The sequence below is a fragment of the Musa acuminata genome, chromosome BXJ1-2 (assembly GCF_036884655.1).
Source record: "Musa acuminata AAA Group cultivar baxijiao chromosome BXJ1-2, Cavendish_Baxijiao_AAA, whole genome shotgun sequence".
Taxonomy (NCBI): domain Eukaryota; kingdom Viridiplantae; phylum Streptophyta; class Magnoliopsida; order Zingiberales; family Musaceae; genus Musa; species Musa acuminata.
In genome coordinates, this window is record NC_088328.1 from 21,769,635 (window position 1) to 21,793,983 (window position 24,349).

Here is a 24,349-nt window from a genome sequence, read left to right on the forward strand (position 1 = left end):
ACAGAGTGATCGATGGGACGACAAGAGTCACACTGCCGGTGGCACGTAATAGTATAGTTGATCTATTGTTGGGGAATAAGAAGAAAGAAAGACATTATGAAGAGAGAGAGAGAGAGAGAGTGAGAGAGTGAGAGAGAGAGAGAAGCATGTTATGGATCATACCATGTATAGGAGAACAAGGAAGAAGAATCTGAGGACAAATAGGTAGTCACAGTCCCTGAACATGGAAATGGTCAAAGCTTCAAGAATATTTATTTGACTGGGGAGGGAGTAAATGTTGAAAATTGATTGTAGTATGTATATATATATATATATATATATATATATATATATATCGAAATAAAATAGTGGATTGAACCGATTTAATATAATTTGTCGAATTAAAGCAACTAAAAAAAGGAGGGATTCTGTGGGGAAAAAAAAAGATATTTCTCTAAAAATAATTAAAACATATTTTCTCTACATAACACAAAGGCTCCCTTATATTTGAGAATCCCCAATACCTAGTTGTTGTGCTTCGATTCCGTATCATCAACAGTATTTTGAGATCGACAATTCAAGTAAATTGCTATTTATATGACTGAATCACATCAGCAACTTTTCTGGATGATGTGATCTCTCATAGATTCGATATAAGGACAGAATCCACGTATATATTTCTGAGAGGCCGCATCGCCATTAATGGTCCCCAAAAAAGATCTTACAGCGCCAGAATGTGGAAGCTAATCTCCCACTGTCACTGCTGTTATTACTACGACTACGTGGGAATCCACAACTAGTATGCGATCTGATCGAAGTAGCATCTATAACTTTTGCGCAGGAAAAAGCCAGGATTCCTGGCAATGATCGAGGGGTGGAGAGCTACCGCTGGGAACGAAGCTTAGCACATCTCCAGAACTGTATCTTGTTTCTTAGCTTGTCGAGATGCCCCATTAAGCAGTGCCAGTACGAGAAGAAGACATATTCCTGTCTTCAGATACCGACATGAAGATTTCCCACGTAGAATACTACCAAGAATTCAGCAAGAAAGAGAAGTCCTCGAGCATCTGAAGGTAGAATCTAAAAGTACAGTGTCGAAGATTATAAGTAGTAGTGATGAGCAAATGTAATCTTTCTTTGTAGGGCAGTCACATGCAGCAACAGCTAAAGATCACACACCACAATTGCATGAAGGCAAAAGTTCCATGGAGGATATTACATGACTACTACTGCGCATGCCAAATCCCCATGCACGTCTATGCCTCTTGCAACAGATCAACACACGTACATAGTTCGACATCAACAAAACCAGAGGAAGAGCAACAAATGCAGCGGCAACAACAGCTCTTGTTAGACGCCTGCATGCTTGGGATTCGGCATGTGGGATGGAGGCGGGGAAGCACCAGAAGGATCGCCACGGTTCTTGGCGTGAAACTTTCTGATGAACTCCGAGGCCGATGCATCGACGCAGCGTCGGCCGGCGTGCCTCTCGGCCTCCACCTGCACAATCTCCACCACGTGCTCGGGCTGCGCCGGCAGGGCGGCCACTTCGCCGCGGCCACGCCCGAAAGGCATCTTGGCGAACACAAGGGATGACATCCTGACGAGCTGCACTGCCATCATGGCCGACCTCTCGCAGATGCTCTTGTTCTTGCGCCTGCCAGCCATGGGTCGCTCCTGCTCTCGCCTGTTGAAGACTCGCAAGATGAGGTGCGATGTGCTACGTTATTTAAGGAGGGAAAGAGGGTTTGGTGTTGCTCGTCTCAGATAGAGTGGAAAGGAGATGAAAGAATCATGTATGATCTAATGGAGATCTCAAGCATCCTTGGTGTCTATGGTGCTCTACATCCATAGGTTAAGTGTTAGAATGATGCATCCTACGAACTTTGGGAAGGAACAAAGATGCTCTCTAAAGAACCCTATCATAACATCTAGGGAGAGAGAGAGTGAGGATTTGTTCCCACATTATTCCCATGTATTTTATTAGTATTCTCTAGTGGTTAGGGATCATTTGGGTAGGTAGGAAGAATAGCATTTACTACCTCAGAATTGCGGCGATGATTTGATTTAGATATATGAAATGGTCTTCTTCCTTGCGGGAATTCCTCTTCGAGTGGGAGACAACCGAAACATCTCAAGGAAAAGATGGATTACAAAACAGATAGAGGAAAGTTGCATGGATTCTTCTTTTCTCTGATAAACTTCTCCTGGCTTTTGGATAAGCACATGTTTAGCATCTGAACTATAAGCATTAGAAAGAGGAGTAGTGAGGAAGTCTGAACAGGAGTTTCATTCTTCATCTTAATCAAGTGTGTTTTCCAGATTGCCAAGAAGATAGATCCATTGTGGCATCTTGGATTGCATGAACCAGCTTCAGGAGAGCTTGAAACCATCCATAGTTTTACAGCAGAAACACAATTGGAAACCTAATGCTCTGGCTAATGTGAAGTACTCAATACATATAATTCATGAAGCTTTTGGGAGTTCTAATATATGTAATTTTATTCATGCGAGATATTAGATAAAGAGGTACAAATAATTAAAAGGAAATTATCGAGAAAAAATGGTTCACAAAGTACCAAAGGAAATATTATGGCTTCAAGTTTAGGACTCAAACGCGAATACAATTCACATTTCTTTGGCGCGAGAAAATAAAATAAAACCACTAATTGACCCGTATTTATGTAACGGCTATGAGGGGCATTTTGGTACTTGAGGCCACACAACTTTTGAAAACGGCCACCGACTCCTTGTCCATCCCTCTCTCTCTCTCTGCCTTCTTCCATTGTCGATCACACACACCCTACTCTTCGATTCCCGTCGCCCCCTCTCTTTCTCGATCTCCATCTCCATCTCCCTCCGCTTCGTTCCTCGGATGAGATCCAAAGGACGGCCCTGAGATCCGTCAGCAGAAGCAGCATCGGCCGCAGAGTAGCGGCAGCGACAGACGAAGATGCAAGACCTCTTCGGATCGGTGCGCAGATCCCTCGTGTTCCGTCCAAACCCTAACGGAAACGATGGCGGCGGCGGAAATGGCGGTGGAGGAATAGCGGAAAAGATCGGATCTTGCCTCAGGAAGTCCCGGATCGGACTGGGGCTAGGGTTCGGGGGGTCTGCCCCCAGACTCCCTCCCCCGCATCCGGTGGAGACCGATGACGCACTCCCGATCCGGTGGCGAAAGGGCGAACTCATCGGTTGTGGCGCCTTCGGCCATGTCTACATGGGTATGAATCTCGATTCGGGGGAGCTGCTTGCCGTGAAACAGGTAAACATATGTTGATACCTGTTGTTTTGGTTAGGGCTTTTTATTTTGTTCGTACGATGATGGTTTTGATCCATGGGTTTGTTCGTTTGCAGGTCTTGATCGGGACTAGCAATGCTTCCAAGGAGAAAGCTCAGGTTACGATCTTGTCCTGCCATTCCTTCTCTTCTCGTTAAAATCTATTTTCCCTTCCCGATAAGGTGGAGTCTGGTGTTGATGATTCTTTTATCTCTGATTTGTTCTATATTTGGTGGTAGGCTCATATAAGGGAGCTTGAGGAAGAAGTAAAACTTCTAAAGAAACTTTCTCATCCAAATATAGTGGTGAGTGCTTTCTGTCAGACCATTTGTTGTGAACTCGATACCTATTTTATGAACTTATTGCTTTTACATTGCTCATAAAAGTTTTGTACCTTCTGCTCTTGTTGGGTTTGTGGCAGAGATATTTGGGAACAGCTAGGGAGGAGGAGACACTAAATATTTTGTTGGAGTTCGTCCCAGGCGGATCCATCTCATCATTACTTGGAAAATTTGGGTCCTTCCCAGAGGCTGTAAGTAACTTTGTTCTTATGCTGGAGCGAGGCATGAGACAAATGCTGATGCTTGACCAACATAATCTCTCTTTTAAACAGGTTATAAGAATGTATACCAAGCAGCTATTGCAGGGGCTCGACTATCTTCATCGAAATGGAATCATACACAGGGACATAAAGGCATGAAATTTTCCTTCATGGCGTCTGGGTATTGCTTTGATATCTTTTTTTCTGAAAGTATTGGACTTTGTGCTAATTCAGGGGGCCAACATTCTCGTGGATAACAAGGGTTGCATTAAGCTAGCAGATTTTGGGGCATCTAAACAAGTAGCGAAGTTGGTAAGACAAGAAACTAGTTATTATTTTTATGATGCTTTTTATGAAAAATCATACTGCTGATTAAACAATTTCCAAAACACATCAAAGTTTCACTTGTAGATCACATTGTAGAACACTAATAATTAGACTTCCAAATGAATCTAGTATTCTGTTTTGCTAATATGCCACCAATTTATATTTATGTTTCATAGCTGATGATCTGGTTAAGAATCTGGTTTAGAATTATTTATTATAGTGCATTCTTATTTGATCAATTAGCATTATAAGTTGTTCTTTTCTTCCCACAACTATATAACAAGTATCCAATTTTTTTTTTCTTGCATGACTCCTTTTTTTCATTTCTAAATTTATTTAGAACATGGTTTACCTACAAGATATGGACCGATCAAACAAATAAAAGCAAACTACTATGGCAGCTTTCTTATTTGAACAATTGTTCTGCACTAGATAAACTTGGCCATGTACAAGAAGAATCTATATAGTCAAGCTAGATTCTTTCTTCTTTCTTTTCTATCGCAAGGCCTTAACTTATTATCACCCTCCACTTGTGGGCATGACAATTTCCTCAGGCAACTATGAATGCAGCCAAGTCAATGAAGGGTACTCCATACTGGATGGCACCAGAAGTAATTCTTCAAACTGGGCATAGCTTGTAAGTATTAAACCTTTCCATCTTTTCTTTTTGGCATCAGTAAATGTATAGATGCACATTCCTTTTTTCAGTATAATTGCATGAAGAAATTTTCCTTTACCAGATTGTAATTGTTTCATCAATTTCTTTTGCCCGTTGTTAGTAAAAGCTTGACTTTAGCATTGGCTTGGGGGCTGATCCCATATATATTACTGTTTTCTAGTCCTGGATGAATTAAAGAAGCTTCTTAACCCTTTAGTTGTGTAGCTGGTTAGATAGAAGCCTTTTTCCCCTTTAGCACTGATGATGGCTGGTGATGGACATTATCATATGACACTCGTCATGGGACTCATCAGTTATATCCATACTCTTTTTTGCTTTGCAGGTCTCTTTGGTAGCTCAGAAGATGCTAGTTTGTTTTTCTAGGGGAAAAGAGTCTTGCCAACTTTAATGTGAAACATGTGTGAACTTCGTTTCGTTTTAGTTTGTTTATCAAATGGTAGGAAAACTGATTACTAACACTCAAAGCCTGAAATTTCATTAACAGAAAATAATGGTAGTTTGTTTTTGTTCCTGCTTTTCTTATGACAACTGTGCATTTTGAGATGTACCACTGCAATCATGTTGTCGGTTCTAAGGTATATGATTCTGCTTTCCAATTTAATTAGCTCTGTTATTGTTTATTTGACTTCTGATTGCACTTTTTCTTGCAATGAACTTGTACATAAGTCAGATATAGTTTCTGAAATATTCTTAACTGTCTCAGCTCAGCTGATATATGGAGTGTTGGTTGCACTGTTATAGAGATGGCTACAGGTAAGCCTCCCTGGAGTCAGCAATATCAAGAGGTATGCTCTCTGCCCCACTCTTGGTCTTTCTGAACTTTGACCAAGCACTTTAAACATCCAATGTGTTTTCCATTCCTTGCCGGTAAACACTGTACTATTATCCAGGTTGCTGCCCTTTTCCACATCGGAACAACAAAGTCTCATCCTCCTATACCCGAACATCTCTCTTCAGAGGCCAAGGATTTTCTTTTGAAATGCTTACAGAAGTATGTCCGATTTTCTTCTCCATTTCTTTTGATCTTGATTTTGTTTGACATTCTTGATTTCATATATAGGCAGCTGTTCTTGAGTGTTATCTTCTTGATGATGCCCCAAAGTAAATTATTCAACCAGCCTAGACATGAACTCTGTGATGATGCCTGTTAAATATTGGGATGGACAAATTTAATTTTGAATATCAATGAAACTTGTTGCAATAATTTAATCTCTCTCAGGTGCTGTTATGTGAACATTCCAAGTTCTTATTATTATTAATTGTGAGCTCATAATTTGATTTAGCTGTGAAAATTATGACTCTTAAAATTTTTTAAAGAAAAAGGATTTTACAACTATTTGGAACTGTATTTACTGGATACACAATAATGCTGGACTGGTATTGACAATTTATTAGCAACTATTTCTTGAGTAAATTGGACATTTTAATGCCTTAACATATGAACTCTCAGGAGTTGAAGCTAGTACATTTCTTTAACAACCTTATTCCTTGCTTGATTTTCGTTTCTCTTATGTTCCTTGCCAGATTTCTGGCAGACTAACATGTAATTGTTCACAGGGAACCCAACTTGAGGGCTACTGCATCTGATTTGCTGCAGGTATTGTAAATCTTGAAATTATTGTGAGAAAAAAAGGGTTTCATCATCTCATATGTTATTTATTGATCTTATACGTTACGTGCAGCATCCATTTGTTACCAAGGAATTTCAGGATATGCATCCAATACATCGCTCTGCAGTTGTGGTTAGTTGATCCATGTTGATGCTAATCATTTCTAGCCCATGATTCTTCCTTTTCTCTGTTCTTTTATATATTTATTCCCTGACACATGTTCGATGACCAGGAAACCCCTAAAAATGTATCCCTGTCATCCAAATCATTCACAAAGAACAAGTATGCAAGATTAGATGTCACTGAGATTTCTTAGATTGTACCACATAACTGCAATATTTGACTTTGGAGAGGCTTTTCTTACAGCACTACTATAATGGCTGAGAGCACAACTAGCTGTGAAGGATTGGACAATAGCATTAATGGCAGCGGAAGCTGCTCTACTAGCTTTCCTGGAAAGTTTTCCAGCAGACCTATATGGGAGATGAGTTCTAGTGGTGATATGTGCCGGTTGGATGACAAAGATGATTTCCCAGTTGTTGGATCGGTAAGTTGCAATTTAGGGTCATGTTAGATATGTTTTGAACTGCTTACACGTGAGTAGGATATATTTAATGGAATTTGTTTATTACTCTGATGTTTTGTTTTCTCCAGAGTTTCAACCCGATGTCTGAGCCCTTTGATGACTGGCCAAACGAGTTTGATTATAGTTCAGAGCAAAGAAAAATGGCCTTGGATGACTTTGGTGAAACTGCCATGGATGATGCCTGCAGTAGAGAAGGGAAAAATGATTTCACATTCCCTTGTGAGCCGGTGCCAGATGATGATGATGAAGTAATAGAGTCAAAGATAAGAGCTTTTCTGGATGAGAAGGTGAGCACCGAGCAGCCAGTTTCTTATGCATCCTCTTAACTTTAACCTTTCTGGTCCCATTTGGACTTGGAAATGACTGCTTCATATGACTTACATAATGAGATTCAGAACTGAGAACCATCCTTGTTCATGATGACAGGCCCTTGATCTAAAGAAGCTGCAGACACCCCTATATGAGGAGTTCTTCAATAGCCTGAATAACAACAATGAGCCATGCGCTGGAAAGAAATGTGAAGAAAATACATCAAAGATTTTAAAATTGCCTCCTAAGAGCAAGACTTCACCCAACAATATGGTAAGTGGGAAGACTGCTCCGGTTGCTGACATGACAAATAAGCTGAGCCCTGGAAGTTGCAGCAGGCGAGTCTCGAGTAGTGGAGATGAGAGTGACCGTGTTCTAAAAGAAATTTCACCTCAGCTTAATGAATGGGGAGGACCTCTTCAAGATGCTCAACAGGAACCAAACTGCCCAAGGTTTGTCAAATATACTTTTGATCTCATCTGTATTTCTTTCTATTGATTATGTCGCACAAGATGGTCTAGATTGGCTTCCTTTGTTGTTGTTGTACTCCTAAAAATGGAACAATGCTCTCAACAGTGACAATTTTTCGGAGAGGCAGAGGAAGTGGAAGGAAGAGTTGGACCAAGAACTCGAGAGGCAAAGAGGTGTGCGTTATTACAACCCCTCCCAATTTTGCATCTGGACTTCTTTAGTTTGCATCACAAGTGACAATTAATTCTCTGTTTTCTTGCAGAGATGATGAGGCAAGCAGGTTATGGGAAAACATCTTCCCCAAAGGACGGATGGTTAGCTCGAAAGAGAGACCGTATACGATTTACCTCTTCGGGCAAATGAGTGCGTGTACAATCCACTCTCTCGAGCATGCTCCTCCGCAGTTTCTTCTAGTGACTGAAATATCGGTGTTCAAATATATTGCTCATTCTTATATTCACTTGCTGTTTGAGATTTGTTCTCCCTCTAGCTTAGCCCAGAGGCCCTTTGTTCCTTTGGCTTAGTTTGAGCATGGAAAAATCTCACAGCCGTCATCTTCAACTTCAATCTTCAAGCTTCCATGTTTCTTAGACGAGATCTAAGCTACGTCTCCTCCATGTTTGGAGTTAAAGATTGCTGAGCGTAGTAGAGTGCATGGTGTAAGATTTTGGTTAAGCAACATTTATTTGATGCAACAAACAATCATAAAAATATAGTAACATCTTTGGGTTTTTGTACTATCCACTGCACATGCTTGTTCCTTAGTCCAGATAGAATCAGACTCTTTCAACGAAGATTTCTACTGGACAAAAATGTAACACTTGTTTGTAATAAGTATCTGATTCTTACTATAAATTCTCCCTTTTTTCATTGTCAACTTTGGATGCCCATAGTATTTATATTTTTGAGCAGTTAGATTTGTAACAATTGCACAGGAAAAGAAGATAGATTTATATTTTAGAGTTAGGAGTTAGTATGGATTATCATCCGACACAACAGCAGCAACAAAAATCTACAACCACGAATGATGTGCCACTCCAACCGCTACAATGTCTTCGTTGTATCATCCTACACTTGTGGGGCAAGTTGACAGTTAGATGAGCACTGCTACACTGATGAATCTCGTGATGCATAGGAGCAGCATTTGCACGTCACATCCACCCAAATAGTAAATGATGCATGCTAGAAATAAAAGCACAGCATAGAGACCATCGGATCGGCCAATTACAGCGTATGGATTGAGTTTGACTGGTTGTTCACCCAATGGATGAAATATAGTCATATCAAATGTTCCTCCAAAAACTCTTGTCATCTCAATGGAAAGAACATTTATGATGTCTCTTCTCGTTTGATTTTGACAACAATATTAACATAACTAATTTTGGTCGTCAGTTCAAATTGATAAAATCGATCTAATCTGGTCTAATTTTCGAGTTCTTATTGAGATGGTGATCACATAAGCAAACGCCATGCAGTGAGGAGAAGGAGATCATCGACTTTTTATTGCTGTTGACATACATAGAACAAGTGCAGTACAGGAAGACGACGTAAAGAGAAAGCTTTGGGAGGAGTCAGCAGCGCTGGCCATGGTAGTAGCAAGGGATCTTGTCGGGCTTCTTGCCGGACGGCGCAGGGTAGCACTTGCCGTTGTTGTATCTGCCGCCGTTGGTGGTGTCGCACGCCGAACGGTCCTTGTCGAGGACAGCCTTGTAGCTGAGCTGGGGGGGCTGGGACGCCAGCAGCCTCCTGTTTACCTCGGAGTCCAGTTGGAACTCCCCCACCATCACCTCCTCGGCGCCGCACCGGCCGTCGGTCGAGTTGCATGACCTCAGAAGTCCGTAATCGATGGTGGCGGCGGCGGCCGGGCCGGCCAACAGGATTATACTGCCCAAGAGGATCGACGCACACAGGAGAAAGAAAGCTGGACATCTCCACATGATCTTCCTCCCCATTCTCTTCTTTCTTCTATCTTCTTCCTTGAGGAATGGCAGGCAGCAATGGGTTAGCTTTAAAAGGATGCATGTGGTGCGGTGGTCCAAGATATAGAATAATGCCCCCACACAAAAACAACACAAAATTAAGTTTGAGATGTCCTGTAGTTAGATATTTTTTGCAATCGGTATTTAAACTTAAAATATTTATATTAAAATCTCTATAATTATAAAAATAAAATATCTAACTTTATTTATGCTAATATTATCGAAATAAAAGTATAAAAATGATAAGTAAAAAGATAATATTAACGTCTCAATTATATTTTCGATGGTAACAGGTGACGGGGAACCATAGGTGGCTGTTGCGGATTAGGAGAAAGAGCGACGATAAAAGTTGAGGCAAAAAGAGAGGAAGAAGAGGACGACGTAGGTGCCAACACTCTGCATTTGTGTTGGTGTCGATAATGATACGAGGAAGGACGATGTCGTTCTGCATCTGTGTCATATCGACGTAGATGTAGAGCATTGACATTTGTATCATCATCTTCCTTCTCTTACTTTGTCTCACCTCTTATCATCGTTCTTCCTTCTTATCCACAATAATCATTCGTAGCTCCAATGATCTCGTCATACGTCACCATCGAAAACATAATTAGAACGTTAAAATTATTTTTTTGTTCATCGGTTTTGTATTTCTGTCAATAAAACTGACGACATCAAGGTATATTATTTTCATAATTATAGAGATTTTAATATAATTTTTAAATTTAAAAATTGAGACACTAAAGAGACACGAGTGGATAATAGTCTAACACCATATTAAATGTAATTAGCTTCATTGGAAAAACACGAAGATGAGTGGTTAATGATGCTGCGTGGTCTATAAAATTGGCAAGTTGCAGAGGTTATGATGCTGATATATTTACTACATATCCTGATCATGAATGTGTTTGGTCTTCGTGGAGAAAGTGACTCTCTCGCTTGTAGTCGAAGAGCCAAAACTTGCATGGGTTGATAGTGATCATGAGTCGCTGAGGCTACTATGTTGTGAAACATTAAAGACGACCATTAGAGGTGATATTGTACTTACTTGGTTTAGTTTCACCATTACATGATCCGTTAATGATGCTGCGTGGTCTATAAAATTGACAAGTTGTAGAGGTTAAGATGCTGATATATTTACTACATATCCTGATCATGAATGTGTCTGGTCCCCGTGGAGAAAGTGACTCTCTCACTTGTAGTCGAAGAGCCAAAACTTGCATGGGTTGATAGTGATCATGAGTCGCTGAGACTACTATCTTGTGAAACATTAAAGACGACCATTAGAGGTGATATTGTACTATCTTGATTTAGTTTCACCATTACATGATCCTACTACTACTACTACTACTAACTTGAACTCGAATTCAATAAAATTAGTAATTCAATTATCTTTGGATAATGATATATGGTAGGCACTAAAAGTGACTTACTATTTAGCTCTCATAGCTAGGAAATGACTCCACATTGATGGGTTAGAAAGCGAGCCTTAGTGTTATTCTTTACGTGTATTATGCTAGTGTTTGATTTTAGATTATATTGATCCTCGATGAGGAGGATAGCAAACTAGGAGATTGTATGCTTCGACTTAGCTCCATATCATAAATGAAATGAGAGATCAAATTCAAATAAAATTATAAGAACTAAATATGTCTACTATCATTCATTTGAATGGTTCAAGCTTAAAGCTTAACAAAGTTAGAGATATAGATTAAAAGGAAAAACACTTTTTTTAATACAACCAAAGCTCTACTTAAATGATTAAAAACAAAATATAATTCATAACACCTTTCAATTTATTTTTTAATATTAAAAAAATATTTTATTAAATAATATATAAGACGCTCATACGTGGGTTTTTGTGATTTATCACTTATACGATAATACATTAATTCATCTGATGTCTAAATATCTCGACACACCTTTAAGTTTATTTTCACATTGAAAATATATTAAAAAATTATATTTATTTATATGAACGTATGATGGGTCGACCATCATCCATCTAACTTTAAATATTTTGATTCAATAATTTAATTCAATAAATTAATGAATCATTTATCGCATCTAAATTATATGACCTCATATCGATTTGAATACCCTCTGCTCACCATCTTGTTCGGTAGTATTGGAAGTGATAGCATATGAGATTTTTTCAATTGTTCAAAGAAATCTTATTGTTCAATTGAGAAAAATTCTTTCTTTTTACATATATATAAATATATATTGTATCTAGAGAAGATTTTTCTTAACTAAGTAATGAGATTTTCTTGTATAATTAAGGAAATCTCAACTAAGTAGCGAGATTTTTCTCCTAGAACTTTTCCACTACCATGAGACAAAAGATATTCTTTATAAAAAGATTCGATTCAGAACTATTAAGAGGTTTTCCCTACTTTGTCGGTGTCAACAAATAATTCGAAATACCTCAACTTTTTTAGAACATATCCGAGTCAAATAGCAATGATTGGAAGCACTTCTTTTTACATTACACTATTTCAGAAACCTAAGGACTCGACCGTATGGATATGTAAAATACAGGATTTCCAATCCTAGCAAGAAAAGGAGGAAACAGATACTCAGTAAACAGAATTCCATACTCGATCTCATAGATACATATAGAATTATGTGGAAAGCCGTATTATATGGATCTTGGACATGTAATAGTTCCCAATCGAATCTCTTCAGAAAGAAAATCTTTTTGTCTCATGGTAGCCTGCTCCGGTCCCTTACGAAACTTTCGTTATTGGGTTAGCCATACACTTCACATGTATCTAGCGATTCACATGGCATCATCAAATGATACAAGTCTTGGATAAAAATCTACAATGCACTAAAACGCCCTTGTCGATGATCTTTTACTCTGATAGCATTTAGGGTTCGTCGAACAATGTGATATCTCACATCGGATAAATCCTTAACCCTTCCTCCTCTTACTAATACTATAGAATATTCTTGTAAATTATGGCCAATACCAGATATATAAGCAGTGATTTCAAATCCAAAGGATAATCATACTCTGGCAACTTTACGTAAGGCAGAGTTTGGTTTTTTGGGGGTGATAGTAGAAAAATTGATAGATAAGTCACCGTTACTATCACTCTACAAAACCGTACATGAGATTTTTACCTTATATGGCTCCTCGTTCAATTCTTTTTTAAAGTAATTAGATCCTTTTCTTCGTTCGAGAATCTCCTCCCTTCTTCCACTCTGTTTCGAAGAGTAACTAAGACAATTCAGTCACGTTTTAATGTTCCAATTGAATACTTTCCATTTATGATCAAAGGGGAAGATTATTCTTTTTACCAAATATATGTGGATAAAATCATGATCTTATAATAATAATAAGAAATCTTTTTCGATCAATTCCCTTGCCTCTTATTTCTCGAGAATAAGAAAGATCCTTTTCGAGTTTGAATTTGTTCATTTGAAATCTGGGCTCTTCTATCTTCTACTTATTTTAAATATCTTTTTTTTTTTGCTTTATTCTTTATTTCATTTCGATATTCTTTTCCTCTATTTTTTTTTATTCCCTTCCATCATTCGTTAAGTTCGGGTTTGTTGATCCTGTAGAATCTGACCCATTTTCTCATAGAGCGAAGGATACGAAATAAATTAGATTGATTTTTCAATTAAAAACAAAAAAGTACTATGTGAAATCTTCGATTTTTTACTCTTCTTCTATCCCTATCTTAGCGTTTGAATCAATAGAGAACCTTTTCTTACGTGTGAATCGATATTGTTACATTATAATTTCTTCCCAACTCCTCCTAAGGAAAATCCCAAATTGATGGGTTAGTGTGAGCTTATCCTTGTGGTTATGCACTCTTCAAAAAGGAATTCATTTTTTGAAAGATCCTAACTTTCGTGCTTTAGTGAGTCGTCCGATGACCTATGTTGTATTGAAGGGATATCCATATGATCCGATCGATTGCGTAAGGCCCGCGGTCGTAATGGAACCGAGGAAAGTATACAAAAAAGATATTTTTTTCTATTATATATTATATTAGTATTAGTTAGTGATCCCGGTTCGTCCTCCTTTCCCGCGTTTGAGATTTCCTACTATTAGGAAGCTCCATTTAAGTCAAAGTTTGACCCATGCACTGTTTGGTATAACTCATTCCACTTAAATATGCCGTCTCTACTACTATCCATCCCTCGATATGAACATGACTTAAGAACGATCTCTACTAGTATATACGACTTCAACACCGTCCATTTCGGCAACCAAACGCTGACTGCAAAATATGGTTTACATTGTTACGAAATTAATGTCGATTGGGCACCGAATCGGAAGGCAGTGAGGAGTCATTATCTGATGGGCACTGCAATTTGACATCTCAACCTCATCAAAATAGACAATGCATTGTTGGCGTAGGCAATCGAATCCCAAAGAGTCAGACCTCAGTTTTGCCACTCCAACACGAGCAAGTTTTCTAATGAGATCGTCTCAGTTTACAGACGACAAATTTGGATTGTCTCCTTGATTTCACATCACCAAATGAGATCATATGGTTAGGTAGAATAATTGGATGATCGATTCTACGGTGTGGTCGGTATCACTAACGTATGCATGCATGCATGCATGCATGAGGAGTGCGTCGGCTGCCTACCTTTCACCACTAGTTTATGGCCCTCTTTGAAGGGTACCCTTCTCCTACCCCTCTTCGAGCTTCACCCATCATGCGCTCTCTCTCTCTCTTCATAAGCTTCACTACTTTGTCTTGGTCAGCATGAAGGTAGAGCAGAAGGAGAAGAAACAGATCGGAAGCAAGTCAAATGCTACCTCTTCTTCCTTGAGCTGAAAGCCAAGCACACACAAACTGGAAGGAACAGGGTGGAGGTTGAGTGCTTAGCTCCTCTTTTCTCTCTCTAAGTCTTGCGTGTATTTGCGTGAGAATTTGAAGGTTTGGTTGTGGAAGTTCTGCAGGTAAGAAGGAGAGAGAGAGAGAGAGAGAGAGAGAAGGATGGCCGGAGAAGGAGCGGCCGCGGGGCCAAAGCAAGGTGACACGCAGCCCCACCCGGTGAAGGACCAGCTGCCCGATATCTCCTACTGCATCACCAGCCCTCCTCCATGGCGTATGTTCTTCTCCAACAACACTTTCATGCTGCTTTTACTCGGCTTGTTCTTCTTGACTTCCCTTCAGTTTGGCGGTAGCAGAAGCCTTCTCTGCAATTGCTTGTCTCTGCTAATGGTGAAATCTTCTCGTGCAGCTGAGGCTGTCCTTCTCGGGTTCCAACACTACCTCGTGATGCTGGGAACCACGGTCATCATCCCCACCGCTCTCGTTCCGCAGATGGGCGGAGGAAACGTGAGGCTCGCCCCGCTTCAAAATCTCTGCTTTCGTCATGCATAGCATCCTAATTCTGAGCTGAGAGCTGCCTCTTTGGCAGGACGAGAAGGCCAGAGTGATCCAAACATTGCTGTTCGTGGCTGGGTTGAACACTCTGCAGCAAACCACATTTGGAACTCGGTTGCCTGCCGTGATCGGCGGCTCATACACCTTCGTCGTGCCCACCATCTCCATCATTCTGGCTGCTCGCTACAGTACCATTGTGGATCCCCATCAGGTATCATCAAATCCGATCTGTTCCAACTCAGAACATCAAGATTTGTGCCTGTAGAATTCAAGTAAGCATGCTTGGCTTGCAGAGATTCCTGCACATCATGAGGGGAACGCAGGGCGCTCTCATAGTCTCTTCCACCATCCAGATCATACTAGGCTTCAGTGGCCTATGGCGTATAGTCGTAAGGTTTGTAGTAAGCCCGTTCTCTTCTTCTCCTAATTGGATCGCAGATTGATTGAGACAATCAATCAATGCCTGTCTAATTCACGAACACATATCGAGCTGTAGACTACTGAGTCCTCTGTCAGCAGCACCATTGGTAGCTTTGGCTGGCTTCGGCCTCTACGAATTCGGCTTTCCCGGAGTAAGATCTCCCCTGTTATGCTCTGCTTCTCCTTTTACCTTGTGATTACCAAGAGAACGAGGATACACTGCTGTTTAATCCTTCTCGATACGTGATCTGCAATTCTTGACGAGATGTGTTATGGACACAGGTTGCCAAATGTATCGAAATTGGACTCCCACAGCTCATAATTCTAGTAATATTCTCACAGGTGCAGTATCCCAATCAATGCCTCAAAAAGAGACGTGCCTTCAATCCCTTAAAGATCACTTCAAATGCATGCATTGAGCTTGCTATAGTTGAGAAGATTTGTATGATCTGACCGAAACTGAATCGTCCTCGGTTGCAGTACATACCTCATCTATTACACTCAAAGAAGCATGTCTTCGACCGATATGCCCTCTTGTTCTCCATCGCAATCGTATGGCTTTATGCTTTCATCCTCACGGTGGGAGGTGCGTATAAGCATGCAGCAGCAAAGACTCAACAGCACTGTCGAACCGACCGTTCTGGCCTCATTGCTTCATCTCCATGGTAACGCTAATATGCCTCTCGTGTTCATCGACTCTGTCTTCCTTCGATCTTAGAGGAGTAAGATTTGAACTTGCCAAAGTCTAGGGGGTATCAGAAGCATGTCCGCGAGTAAGATTCTCCTATGTGCAGGATAAGAGTGCCATATCCCTTTCAATGGGGAGCACCAACCTTCAACGGTGGCGAAGCTTTCGCCATGATGGCTGCTGCATTCGTTGCTCTCGTAGAGGTCTGCTGCGTCACTTGTCAATCTCTCTCTCGCGAATCTGCATTGTCCAGCTAATGTAGGAGAGACTTGCTCTTTCACCATGCAGTCGACCGGTGCTTTCATTGCGGTTTCAAGGTATTCGAGTGCCACACCAGTGCCTCCTTCAATACTTGGCCGTGGAGTTGGATGGCAGGTACTGCATCTCCATCCATTTCCTGCAAAGCTAATGATCTGTCTGCAACTGGTTGAGATTGTTTGCTTGCTTCAGGGCATCGGGATACTGTTGGATGGGATTTTTGGAACAGCGAATGGATCCACTGTGTCTGTGTAAGGCTGCAGAGATCAAAACATCCATAGTAGACATGCTTTGGCCACTACTGATCGCTACTACTTCCCAATGCAGCGAAAACGCTGGATTGATAGCTTTGACACGGGTTGGAAGCCGAAGAGTAGTTCAAATATCTGCAGGATTCATGATCTTCTTTTCTATACTCGGTGAGTTGCTCAGTCAATTCTCTGAAACGTAATTTACCGATCTAATCCTCGTGTTCTTGCAGGAAAGTTCGGAGCCGTGTTTGCGTCCATTCCCGGACCGATCATAGCAGCTCTGTACTGCCTCTTCTTTGCATATGTTGGTACGCACGCAACACGAAGCTTCTGATTAGCCTGGAGTTCTGCTTGGCAAAGAATAGGCAAAGAGAGTTTCTATATAAGTTCTTTTCTCACAGGTGTTGCAGGTCTCAGTCTCCTTCAATTCTGCAACCTCAACAGCTTCAGGACAAAGTTCATCCTGGGGTTCTCCGTGTTTATGGGGCTATCGGTTCCTCAATACTTCAACGAGTACACTTCTGTTGCGGGTTATGGACCTGCGCACACTGGCGCAAGATGGGTGAAGTCCCTGAGCCACAGTTAAAACTTCTTCTTCTTCCTCCTCTTATGCTTCTTCTTTTGCAGTTCAATGACATGGTGAACGTGGCGTTCTCCTCGGAAGCGCTTGTGGCGGGCTTCGTGGCGTATTTCTTGGACAACACACTGCATAGAAACGATACCACTGCGAGGAAGGACAGAGGATACCATTTCTGGGACAAGTTCAGATCCTACAAGACTGATCCCAGAAGCGAGGAATTCTACTCGTTGCCGTTTAATCTGAACAAGTTCTTCCCTGCGGACTGAACCGCGAAGGCCATGCCCGGTGTTCTGTAATAATGCTCGGACAGATACCGGTTCTTCCGCTGTCTCTGGGCCTTTTTAGGCTGCAGATGGAATTGGATTGGGTGTCCTGCAAGGAGACAAACAAAGGTTTATCACAGTTTGCGAGGTCCAATTCCATGACTGCAAACAATTTCATTTACTCATCAGGAACTTCTGTTGTGTGTCAGAAGAGTCACCCGAAGAGGAGGACTATTGGTGTGTCTACAAATCTTCATGTTCTCTTGGTAGAAAGCACATCATAACATTAGAATAGTCGAGTCAGATTAGCATCTCTCCAGCTTCCAAGTGGCCTAACCAGTTTGGAACCAAGGAAGAACTTCATATAGTGCTACAATTTTGAGGAAATAAGAGTAAATATCACAATTAATGCTTCAAAACCAATAACTCTTCATTCGATACTAGAAATCATTCTAGAAGAATTTGTTGAGTAGATGGGTGTTCTTTGAATTATGATAAAAGACTAGTCTGAATCGATAGAATTTTTTCCTCATGGCATCCATGAGTTTTGAACTAATATAGAGCATGGATGAGCCACAAAAGTATGAAGTTCCCGCACCCTGCACCTTTTCATCTCATCTTTATGTCATTGAGGAGACATTAGTGAGCTTCAGAACCAATAATCCTCTTCGCGAAAGATGGCAAACAGAACGCAGCAGAATGGATCTGAGAGAAAAGCCAGATAATTTAGGAATTCGGTGCATAAAAGAAATGGTTAATCACCAAGGAATCATTTCTTGCAATGAGAAATACCTCGGAATTGTAAAACTTCAAGGGTCCTTTAGATTTCTTGGAAACCTCATCCTCATCAATGTGGTTCACAGGATGCTGGAAATCGACTGGTGGCCCCTCGGTGGAGCAAAGCATGAAACCGATCACTCCACTTCATTCATAAACCATCAACAGAAACCATACCTGTTTCATTAAGCAACTCCAAGAGAACAACCTGAGAAAACTCGTGTGATTGACATGCATACCTTGGGTACGTAGGTACAGTTGTCCAAGCATAATTCACAGAGCCCTTAAAGACTTGACGACAGGCAGATAAGATGCCTTCGATGAGCTGCATATGAAGCCATATGCTCTCTGCTTGTGTGCACAAAACTCCTCCTGGACGAAGAACTTTAGCAATTGATTCAAAGAAAGGCTTCTCGAAAAGTTCTTGAGCTGGACCTGAACAAGTAAAGAAATTAGAAAGTTCTCAGGAAACAAAAAAGGCAGAAAAGATTTACTAGTGTATACCTATTGGATCGGATGAGTCTACAATGACCGCGTCGTAAGTACCTTCAGGAACACCTTTGATAAATGCAACTCCTAAAAGTTTGAGACAAAAGATGAAATAGCTTACGATTCTGCAAAGACTGTAATTATTTTTTTGAAGTCAAGTATAATAGCAATGATATACTGTGTTCGGCAAGGCACAAAATATTAAACCTGAAGGTTGTCTAGTCATATTTGGATTTTGATGTATGTGGGTATATCTTTGCAACAAAAACGACTTGAAATCATTTGCATATGCGCACAAATGGTTAACCAGATCATTCTGTTAATATATACAGGACTAACTATACAACAACTAACAGAAGTCACTTACCATCACCAATGTGTAGAGTAACACGAGGATCTTCGTATCCAACGGCCAGGTGCGGAAAGAATTGCTTGGAAACCTATCAAAAGAAGAGACAATAACTATATAAATCTGTAACTTGTCAAAATTTGAGGTTTGTCTATAACAGTATCCAACAACCAGGTGCGGAAAGTCTTCGAGGTTTTACTTTCCTTAAGTATTGCAAATTTCAAGACCATGTGGAAACACTTGAAACTATTAGAAACAAAAGGCTCTTAAATCATCATGACATGCAGATACATAGCAAATGCTAAGCTACAAGTACAATAAGTTCATTTTACTCACATCAACAACCATCTTATCAATTTCACATATGTCTATTTGCTCCACAGAAGAGTAGCGTGATACTTCTCGCAATACACCACCATCACCACCGCCAATAACCAAAACCTGAAACAATTTCAGTTAATAAAATTCATAAGACATGTAGAAACTTTAAATCTAGAGAGCAAGCAGGTTCCTATCAAATTCATGTAAGTTCTTTGAATTGCTAAGGAACATTAAATTGTCTTTTCCATAAGTTGAACAAAAACTACCTAATAAGTACAAAGTTAAAATATTCAAATAAAGATGAATGAAAAAAAGCCAAATAAAAGACATTCAATTGATGAAATAACAAAATTAATAAACTTTCCTAGAACCAGGACATTTTTTTCAAGTTAACAACGTATCATGCAAAACAGCAGACCATTTATATCACAAGTAAATGCTAAACAAATTAATATCAACAAGTGTCCATTAAAAGTATAATAGAAATCTTTTGCCAGTTTACTATCAAGGCTTCTATATTATGAATCAAGGATAAATTTAGTAAAATATGATAAAGTTAAGAAAGACAGTTCCTTCCCTACAGAAAAAGGTGAGCATGGCCAAGATGTATACGCTTGGTGAACTTAGTTAACCCAACAACTGATAGGTTCACAAAGCAAACTAACTACATTAGTTAAGAAAGGATGACCAGTGCATGGTGCTCTAGCTAATGCAAGGTATAGAGAGGGTCAATATACCCCTACAAGCAGAGAGACTATTTATGTGAGCTACAGGCTGGTCACCTAGGTCACTAAGGAGTCAAGGCTTGTCCTCAATTTTAAAGTAACCAATAAACTGCAAATTTTAAAACGATTCTAATGATTCTTCCAACATTAACGCAAATCGAAGTCTTATAAGATCATATGCTGCTTTCAACTCAAAAGAAACCTATTTCAAGCCGGTGAATGCAGTTTCCGTTTACAAAGATAAGGAAAAAAGGGGCAATTCTAGAATGTAACCAATACCGAGAAAAAAATTGACCACCATTTGAAACCAAGGAAATACATATAATAGACGATTGGAAGAAATGGATTCAGTCATTGGGAAAGACAAGCTGCTCAATTAGCAGAGATCATGTAGAAGCCCACAAAAAATTTTGATGTTCTTCCATAAATAGACATAGAGACAGATAGAAATAAGATTGTGTGCAGAAGCTGAATAGAGATATCTCACAGAACCCAATGCTATGTCATAGGAGGAAGTTTTCAGTTAAAAGCATGTAGTTATAGCAAGCAATTGTCAGTCTGATAATGTCCCAACAGCCAAAGCTGGATTTTTCACTAATTGTTAAGAAACAAGACGTTCATTATGCTTTCCAGGTCAGTACAAACTACAAATCACTTGAGATGGCAGGAGCAAAAATTGCTGCATGACTACATAGTTCACGCTAAATAGTTACCAAATAGCCACACATATAATGAACAAACATATTTAGTTCAGTTCCTTTTCTTCATAGAACTACAAGTATCTGAAATCTAGCAACAGTTCCATGGAGCTCATATGCAGAACAATCGTCTCGAATCTAAAGGAAGTTTGTTAGTACAAGATAATCTTACAAAGATATGACCTTCATCACTTGATTTGCTAAAGTACCTTTTTAGGATTCGGGATCGAGCAAAGTGGAAGATGAGTAATCATTTCTTGGTAGGCACATTCATCCCTTTCTGTTACTTGAATCACTCCATCCAAAACAAGCACTCTGCCGTATGTGGACGACTGCCACCAAAACAACATAAATATTTTATGCTTAGCATGACTAGAATATTTAAGTTCAACAAATGTCACATTAACAACGAAAAATCCAACGACACGCCACTCAAAAGTGATAATCACCTGAAATACCATCACATTTTGGTAATCTGACTTTCCTTGAAACAGTACCTTTTCCACCTTTAGAGAGTGAGCCTCTCCTGCAAAAGATATCAATGGTCATACTACAGATGAAATGCTGCAAGAAATAAACAATAATTCCTGCACTGAATCCTTACAGGAAACCAAAAGCAAAAAAATATGTAATTCCAAATTATGTGCAAGAAAATGTTGTTTTGGTAAGCTCGTGCAATAAAACTGCTTTCTTCGACACAGAACATGTAGTTTCAGAACGCACGGGAGCGCCTCTAACTGAGACATTAAGCGGAGAAAACCCTCACCAAAGTTGTCAAGAAGCACAAAAAAGGCAGACCACACAAAAGAAAGGCTATCAAGAATCATTTGTGTCAGTAGCATTCGCTCATATGATACACTAACACCCCTTCATATCCACGAATTATCCATCGAAGTTCAACAGAGTTCGATGCATCAGAGTAACGCAGGGGCAGCGAGAACGCTGCAAGAGCATCACAGAAGAGGGTTCGGACGCAAAATCCAGACCGCACCGACTCCCAAGGGGATCAAGAAAAAGAGGGCGGAGGGACCTGGCCACAGTGGGCTTATCTCGGAGAACCACCCGGGGATGACAGAGGAGACGCCGTCCGCCGGCTTCCCGTGCTCCGCGGAAGGTGCTTCCGGAACACCATCGCTTTGGCACTCGCCATCGACCTCCTCGCTCGGCCTCGCCCTCTTCTTCGCCGCCGCCGCCTCCTCCTCCTCCTCCTCGCCGACAGCCGCCATGCCGCCTTCGAGCTCCATCTTCCGACGCTGCCGCCCAACGCTGTCGCTCTGTGCCTCGAGTACTCAATCCCTTGGTTGTAGACGCGTTTATATTTCTATATTAGCCACCTCAAAGTTATGGTTTATCAAATATACCCCTATAAATTGTGCATTCAAATACGAAATGACTTATTTACCCTTATTCTCTCTACTACATATTAATCTCAATAAGATTAGTATGTATGCCTTGAAATATACCCACATAATGTGATAAATAGGCAGACTGTAAATTGTTTTGTTCCCATAAAGAGTTTTGGTACCAAAAACATATTATAATGACAACATGAAACGCATATGATAGGGGTCTCAATTAGGGTTGGCATTCTGAGACTTTTGGAGTACCCTTTATTTATTCTCACCTATCCTTTGGAACATGTGGAATCATCATGGACATGTGTCCCCAAATTAATTAATTATTTATTTTCCTTTTCAGTGTTAAATTTGAGAATAAAAGAGGTTGATTTCCATGTTATTGTCTATGATAAACTTCAACATTAGTTGTGTATATCAAAGGGTAATTTATCTAGAAAAAAATCACTATCAATTTATTTTTAACTATATTTTTAGTTAAATTTTAGTTTTTATTCTTATAAAATATTTTATTTAAATATTTAAAAAAAATTCTGAATATATTTGAATCGATAAACCGGTTCAAGTTAAAATTATCGAACCTTATGTGGCTTTCTTCTTCTTTCTTTGTCTCTCTTCCATCGTCCTCCGAGAGGGGCGACACGACGAACGAGATAAAGGATAGTGAAGAAAATGATATAATAAAAAAAAACTTGATCATTTTTTTTTTTTTTGGACTAAATCAATCTAAAGTGTATATTCCTATATCGAATGGCATGTAATGAATTGCTTTTTGATTACATGTTTCTGCAGATATCGAACTGTAACAATGAGTTGCACGCCAATTATGGCAGAATTAGCCAACGAATCAAGAAGGAACAGTGGAAGAGGTTTGCCAGCTTCGGATGTCAAAAATGATTGGCGGCATCGTTGCAGAAGACACGCTGCATGCAGCTCGATCACTGCGTTGAAAGTTGGGAGCTTGCTTTGCCAGGAATGATGGGGTCTGCTTCAGAAGAAAGAGACGCTTGCTGCTGTCTTTTGTGAGTGGATGAATCGATCGGGGGGCCTTTTTTAAGCTGCAAGTGCGTTCATAGATGTCGTCTGGTGCCATTTTTTTGGGGCGGTGGTGAGAGCAGGGAAAGCTGGGATATGACAGAGAAGAAAGGCTCACATGCTATCAGTCTGCTGTAGGAGATGGTCCGCCGGAGAAGAGAAAAAGAAAGAAAATGTTGGAATCAGATTCGAGTTATCCGATAAAAGACGAGAGTCAATCTTTTTTTAATATTACATTCGAAAAATAGGATGGTATTGTTGCTTGATACACGTAAAATGAAACGTCAATCATCTTAGTACTCTTAGAATCCTTGGAAGATACATAAAACGGTATAGCTTCGTGCTTCACTCACTCATGCGAACAAAAACGACCTGTCTTGAATGATTTTTAGATTGTTTTATGTACTAAAATCAAATTTAACTATATTGAAAAGACTTTCGATAAGTATCGAGATAAATAGATCGAAAGTAAATAATAATAATAATAATAATAATAATAATAATAATAATAATAATAATAAAACCCTTGTATCATGTGATCGAGTCCTTATTGGATAATGAAATTTTGAATCCGGATAATTAGAGAAAATATTTCGATTTCCAGTGATGTTAATCGAAATGGCCTCTCAGATAGTTCTTATTGTATATATGAAGATTGGTTTTATTTTTTCCTTATTGGGATTTGTACTGGGATGCTGTCTTCGACCATGATTGAAGGAATCATCGGACTCTCGCTTCCACATCCATGATGTCTTCTCCAAGACTCCAACTTTGAGCAGGACAATTACTTCTCCCAAAGTCCCAGTTTACAGTATAAAAAGGTAAAGCAGATGCTCTGGGCATCCACAAAAGATGGATGTTGTTTTTGGACTTTTATCTGTGCGACTCTACTTAAGATAAGTAAACACAACCAATATCTAAAACTTGCTACAGTGAGTCTATGAGAAGAGGACTAAAGAGAGTGACAACACTCATCATCAATAGCTTGATTCGGAGTCATCATGAGCTCAGGATTAAGCATT

General features: G+C 39.8%; 3 protein-coding genes across 4 annotated transcripts; 2 read left to right on the forward strand and 1 right to left on the reverse strand.

Annotated features, from left to right (window-relative positions):
* The first annotated feature begins 2,725 nt into the window (after positions 1–2,725).
* LOC135598302 (mitogen-activated protein kinase kinase kinase NPK1-like) lies at positions 2,726–8,644 on the forward strand. Its single transcript, XM_065091866.1, has 17 exons — positions 2,726–3,244; positions 3,337–3,378; positions 3,499–3,564; positions 3,681–3,791; positions 3,873–3,953; positions 4,035–4,112; positions 4,682–4,764; positions 5,510–5,591; positions 5,697–5,797; positions 6,364–6,403; positions 6,489–6,548; positions 6,649–6,698; positions 6,783–6,963; positions 7,071–7,289; positions 7,429–7,763; positions 7,888–7,955; positions 8,045–8,644. The coding sequence occupies exons 1-17, from the start codon at positions 2,933–2,935 to the stop codon at positions 8,143–8,145; spliced, it is 2,010 nt and encodes a 669-aa protein (XP_064947938.1). The 5' UTR covers positions 2,726–2,932; the 3' UTR covers positions 8,146–8,644.
* Positions 8,645–14,439: 5,795 nt separating this feature from the next.
* LOC135598305 (nucleobase-ascorbate transporter 6-like) lies at positions 14,440–17,759 on the forward strand. The gene is made up of 15 exons (XM_065091876.1): positions 14,440–14,601; positions 14,689–14,837; positions 14,973–15,070; positions 15,153–15,329; positions 15,412–15,512; positions 15,615–15,690; positions 15,821–15,880; positions 16,019–16,203; positions 16,333–16,429; positions 16,515–16,601; positions 16,677–16,735; positions 16,812–16,903; positions 16,966–17,043; positions 17,137–17,297; positions 17,363–17,759. The coding sequence occupies exons 2-15, from the start codon at positions 14,726–14,728 to the stop codon at positions 17,579–17,581; spliced, it is 1,602 nt and encodes a 533-aa protein (XP_064947948.1). The 5' UTR covers positions 14,440–14,601; positions 14,689–14,725; the 3' UTR covers positions 17,582–17,759.
* A 224-nt stretch (positions 17,760–17,983) lies between these two features.
* On the reverse strand, positions 17,984–22,269 carry LOC135598352 (spermidine synthase 2-like). 2 transcript variants are annotated; one of them, XM_065092010.1, is made up of 9 exons: positions 21,968–22,269; positions 21,387–21,463; positions 21,147–21,269; positions 19,530–19,634; positions 19,212–19,284; positions 18,860–18,931; positions 18,595–18,790; positions 18,371–18,500; positions 17,984–18,283 (listed from the first exon to the last, which is right to left on the reverse strand). In XM_065092010.1, the coding sequence occupies exons 1-9, from the start codon at positions 22,179–22,181 to the stop codon at positions 18,218–18,220; spliced, it is 1,056 nt and encodes a 351-aa protein (XP_064948082.1). In that variant the 5' UTR covers positions 22,182–22,269; the 3' UTR covers positions 17,984–18,217. The 2 variants fall into 2 exon arrangements, with proteins under 2 accessions (XP_064948082.1, XP_064948075.1); XM_065092003.1 differs by having other exon boundaries at positions 21,147–21,463; positions 21,968–22,227.
* Between the last annotated feature and the right edge of the window lie 2,080 nt (positions 22,270–24,349).

Coding starts and splice junctions, on each gene's coding strand:
- LOC135598305 (XM_065091876.1), top strand. CDS start 14,726: ATGGCCGGAGAAGGAGCGGCCGCGGGGCCAAAGCAAGGTGACACGCAG. Junction 15,071..15,152: donor CGCAGATGGGCGGAGGAAAC/GTGAGGCTCGCC, acceptor CCTCTTTGGCAG/GACGAGAAGGCCAGAGTGAT. Junction 17,298..17,362: donor CGCACACTGGCGCAAGATGG/GTGAAGTCCCTG, acceptor CTTCTTTTGCAG/TTCAATGACATGGTGAACGT.
- LOC135598302 (XM_065091866.1), top strand. CDS start 2,933: ATGCAAGACCTCTTCGGATCGGTGCGCAGATCCCTCGTGTTCCGTCCA. Junction 4,113..4,681: donor CTAAACAAGTAGCGAAGTTG/GTAAGACAAGAA, acceptor CAATTTCCTCAG/GCAACTATGAATGCAGCCAA. Junction 7,290..7,428: donor GAGCTTTTCTGGATGAGAAG/GTGAGCACCGAG, acceptor TCATGATGACAG/GCCCTTGATCTAAAGAAGCT.
- LOC135598352 (XM_065092003.1), bottom strand. CDS start 22,181: ATGGAGCTCGAAGGCGGCATGGCGGCTGTCGGCGAGGAGGAGGAGGAG. Junction 19,635..21,146: donor CGATCCCGAATCCTAAAAAG/GTACTTTAGCAA, acceptor AAATTGTTTCAG/GTTTTGGTTATTGGCGGTGG. Junction 19,285..19,529: donor TTGATAAGATGGTTGTTGAT/GTGAGTAAAATG, acceptor TTCTTTTGATAG/GTTTCCAAGCAATTCTTTCC.